Source organism: Oryza glaberrima, chromosome 7 (assembly GCF_000147395.1).
Source record: "Oryza glaberrima chromosome 7, OglaRS2, whole genome shotgun sequence".
In the NCBI taxonomy this organism is placed as follows: Eukaryota; Viridiplantae; Streptophyta; class Magnoliopsida; order Poales; family Poaceae; genus Oryza; species Oryza glaberrima.
The window spans coordinates 10,917,501-10,921,983 of record NC_068332.1 but is presented as its reverse complement, the minus strand read 5'-3'; the positions used below and the strand labels follow the sequence as shown (position 1 = coordinate 10,921,983).

The window sequence follows — 4,483 nt, the reverse complement described above, 5'->3', positions numbered from 1 at the left end:
ATATAAGGGACAGGGGCTTTTATCTTGGATCGCTATAGAAATATATTCTAGAGGCAGACATCTTAACTAGACAGCTTCTATAGATCGATTTATTTCTAGTTTCAATCGGCTTAAGCAACCACTTCACTTAAGCCTACCTCCTCTATAAATAGACTAGTTTTAGACTACCTCTAGAAATCCATTGTTACATGAGAAAATTCATTGTACGTCCCTCAATATTGAGCTAACCTTTTATATGCCTATAAGTTTTGCCCAATCCCTACTGATACTGATCCCTACATACCTATTCCGTTAGTTGACCATTAATTTTTTTTCTAAAATAACCATATTGCCCCTAGTTTATACATATAAAATGATAAGTGTTATCACTAAATAAAAAAATTCAGTTATAAAAAATGTTACTGTGATTGAAATACAAATTCACCATAAAAATTGAAATTTTGTACTCCCTCTGTCCCAAAATATAATAACTTCTAGCACTTAGAATTTGTCCCAAAATATAACAACTTCTCCACCAACATTATCTTCTCAACCAATCACAACCTCCACAATTCACTTTTCTCACCTACCTCCACTTCTTAACCAATCACAACATATCTCTATTTAATTTTACCTACTTTATTAATAATCGTGTCCAACTCTAAAACTTATTATATTCTGGGGCGGAGGGAGTGCTGAATAAGATAAACGAAAGTTTAAAATTTAATCAGATTTTGCATGAAGCAACAATAGTGATAGAAGGTGAACACGTCGTCATGACAAAATCCACATTTTTCAAACTACATATTCTTTTGAAAAAAATATTGTTCAAATTTGATGTGAAGTTTTACTAATTTGAAAATTTCAATGAAACTATTGTTCAAAATTTTGAAATTATAAACGCATATTTAATAATTTACCCTTACTATTTTCTAATAACCCAAATAGTTCCTATTTAGAACATTTCTAATAATACACCAAGGGCAATGAGGTTATAGCTGATGGTCAACTAATGTTCAACTAATGTCCAAACAAAAACTTGGAGGTATACAAGAAATCAAGCAAATCGTTTAGAAGGATTGTGTGAAAGTTTAGGGGCACCTAAGGGATTGACTCTGAATATTTCGACATTGGAGATTGTTTAGAAGGAATGCCTTTGAAAATAATTGATTTGCAAATATATTCGCGATCTCTCCACCATCCACTTCTCCTCGCCCTCCTCTCTTCCTCTCTAACTCTGCATGCTTCTCATCCACCCATACGTGTTGTCGCCTCCATCTTTGCAACACCTAGCCGTGACAACAACCACCTCACCCTCCCCCTCACGATCATCGCACCACCGCCACATCAGCCAGGGCTACCCGATTTGGCGTCCATGGCCTCCCTACTAGTGGATCCAACTGGTCGAAGTGATGTTGCAGGCAGTAGCTGTTGCCCTATCTTCTTTCCCTCTCCTGAACTGTACCAAATCAGGTATCCCTCGCCTCTAGGAGGCTGGATCCGGCCGTCTTCCTCCCCAGCAATATTTCCACCTCTGTTTGCTAGCTACACTATGGAGGAGTTTGGATAGAGGGTCGGATCTGAAGGGACACAAATTCCCTCTCTGAACTATGGCACCACCTCCCTCTCCGAACTGCGTCGCCACGCTACTTCCCCCACCTACACCGCCACCTAACTCCATGTGATGACAATGGGCACTGTGATGGCAATGATGATGAGTTCTCCCTTCTTAATTTTTCTCTATATATATATTGGTCTCCTCATCTCCAACATTTTTCTGTTTTCTATATTTGGGAGCATCTGGAGTCAGGCACGACGAGGTCTAGGCAGCCGAGGTCTTAAGGCTTTGAGATGGTGTTGGTGTTTAGCTCGATGGCGGCATCCATGAACCTTCAGAAGAAGATAGAGGATCCTTTCCGCATGGTGCTCCTTTGGCCGTAGCCGACAACTTGCATGTGTTGCAGTCGAGCCACCGATTGAACCTACCCCTAAGCGCACTAAGAAGCATGTCATAAGATCGCTCAACATCGCTCGAAAGAGGGAGGGAATTGATCAACAAGTTCTAGATGATTATGGCAAGACATTTGCCTAATCGCTTTCTGCATCACAGATATGGATCTTAATGGCTCTCTTTGGTTAGATTCCCCTGCAGGAAACTGTGGTGGCCTAACTTTGTGTTCACCTTTAATTATTTCATTTCGGATGATAAAATGAGTCCATCTAAAATTCTTTCATGGAACATGCGAGTCCTCAGTTCTATGGAACACTGTGAACCTGACATTTGGTTTTATTCCACTGTGTTTGATCTCTCTTTTATGTGGTCGGTTGGCTGTTGTGATGCAAATGTTGTATATTGCTAAGTTATGTACCATTTGGCAAAAGTAGTTGCAAATGATGACTTCTTGCAAAAGTTGATTTGATAAATAAGCCTATGTGACCATAACAATAGAAGCTTAAAAGGAAATGCTAACATTTTGAATGCTATTGAATTAACACAAGTTGACAGATAGCACACCAATTCTTAAATGAGAAGCAAATTTTGAAACTTCAGCAAAGACACCAATTCTTAAGAAAGAACATCCTCGAGCAACTATTGCGCAACATTCCAGAACTTCAACAGAAACTCCAATTCTTAGGAAATCACATCTTCCAATAACAATTACACAAAACCATATGGAAGATTGCCTCTAGTTGGTCCCCTTCCCCTTGGGTACTGAGTAGGACCTGCATATTTTTAGTCCGACTTAAATAAAAGTACTACTATAGAAATATTTACATGCTACAAATATTTTCATAATCTTATTGATTATGTGCACTACAAATACATGCGACATATTATTTCCCAACTCTGCTCAAACATCTATAGTCAAAGAGAATGCATGAACAAGTTCAAGTCATAATTTTGAGCAGAATGTGTTTAGCGACATTGTAATCACTGTAGCAGTAGAATCCAAGTTAAATAACTCATGTCCATGGTTAATACATAGAATCTATTTAACCTATCTATGTTAATACCTCTCAGACATCCATACATGCTCAAATATTTTACCATCATGGTCAGCCAGAATATCAAACAGAAAACACTATGTGCAAGCATGTATGCACCAGTACATTATATATCACATAAAAACTGCCATTTTTCTTGAATTACCTGGAGTTGTCTCCATTGTCCTTCCTTTCACAGACCTATCCGTTCCTGTATATGTCAATAAACTTGTGTGTCAATAAGTTGAGTACCACTAAGTACTCTACTTATTTAACATTAAAGTTATTCTTTAAAGCTTTAGTTTAGTACACATTAGTGCAAATAGGTTTTTTTTGTTGAGAAAATAGAGTTCTTTTTACCATGACAATTATGTTTCCCGAGAAGCAATATTTGAGTTAAATTTTTAGCACATGACTTAAAAGCTTGGTAACACAAATAAGATATGTACACATAAAAGAGAAAAGGTTGACTTCATACATACCTTGACCTTGCAGATTATGATCAGAGGATTTCTGCATATGGATACACATATAAATACGTCAATATGTTTTCCAAAAAATAAATCATATATACTCTCTATATGATACTATATATTGAATAAAATGTTCTAGTTGTATATAAGGTATGGTGTCAAAAATGGATGCATACAAAAAATAGGCATTAATTCAAAATCGTTCACCCTCTTGACCAATATTATAATTTATCAGTTCTTAATTCTCTTACCATTTACTAAATTTCTATAGTAATGACCCTGGACTAAACCACAAGAAAGTAATATAAACTGAAATTATTCTATTTTGTCCCCAAACAAATTTAAACCATATACCTCTGATCTTATAAAATATACACCAACCTTTATTTTACTCCCACCGTTATCTTGTCGAGTTCTCTTCCCAACATTCTTTCTTGTATTCTTGACTGAATTCATGGATTTTGTTTCAATAGTTTCCAGTTCCTCGGGTACATCCTTGGTAGCCTTGGCTAGAATTTCCACTTTGTCAGGTTCATCTTGCTTTCCTAGATTAAGCATGCTTGATGATTCTAGCACAGAATGATCAACATGATCATTCTTTGTTGTCACCACCAAACTATCTTGTTTTCCCTAGGCAAACACAATTGAGGAATCAAATTTAAATTCATTGGTCTGAGAATATTTTTGGATCTCCAAGTTAAAGGCTCAATACCACTCACAGATATGATATGGTGTAACTACCATTTCAACATGAGAGAGACTTACCTTCAAATGCTCCATTGATTCTTTTGTATCCTCCGATGAGTTGCTAGGGCCCATGGTATTTTTGCCCATAGCTTCCCTCTAGATCTGTTTTGTTAGAGTTGAGGAAGAAGAAATAAGAGATGAAGGAGAAAGTTGAGTATTTTTTTTTCTTATGATACGATATATATGGACATATGCGGGGCAGGGGATGTATGTATAATGGCGTGAGTATGTGTACTATCAAAACAATGGGCGACTCCTGGTTTACCTCAAAACAGTGTGCTAATTAAAACAAGCGATCT

The 4,483-nt window shown here is 36.9% G+C and overlaps 1 protein-coding gene across 1 annotated transcript; it reads right to left on the bottom strand.

Annotated features, from left to right (window-relative positions):
* Positions 1–2,390: 2,390 nt before the first annotated feature.
* On the bottom strand, positions 2,391–4,348 carry LOC127780643 (uncharacterized). Its single transcript, XM_052307578.1, has 5 exons — positions 4,203–4,348; positions 3,819–4,067; positions 3,447–3,477; positions 3,131–3,175; positions 2,391–2,703 (listed from the first exon to the last, which is right to left on the bottom strand). The coding sequence occupies exons 1-5, from the start codon at positions 4,269–4,271 to the stop codon at positions 2,639–2,641; spliced, it is 459 nt and encodes a 152-aa protein (XP_052163538.1). The 5' UTR covers positions 4,272–4,348; the 3' UTR covers positions 2,391–2,638.
* Positions 4,349–4,483: the final 135 nt, after the last annotated feature.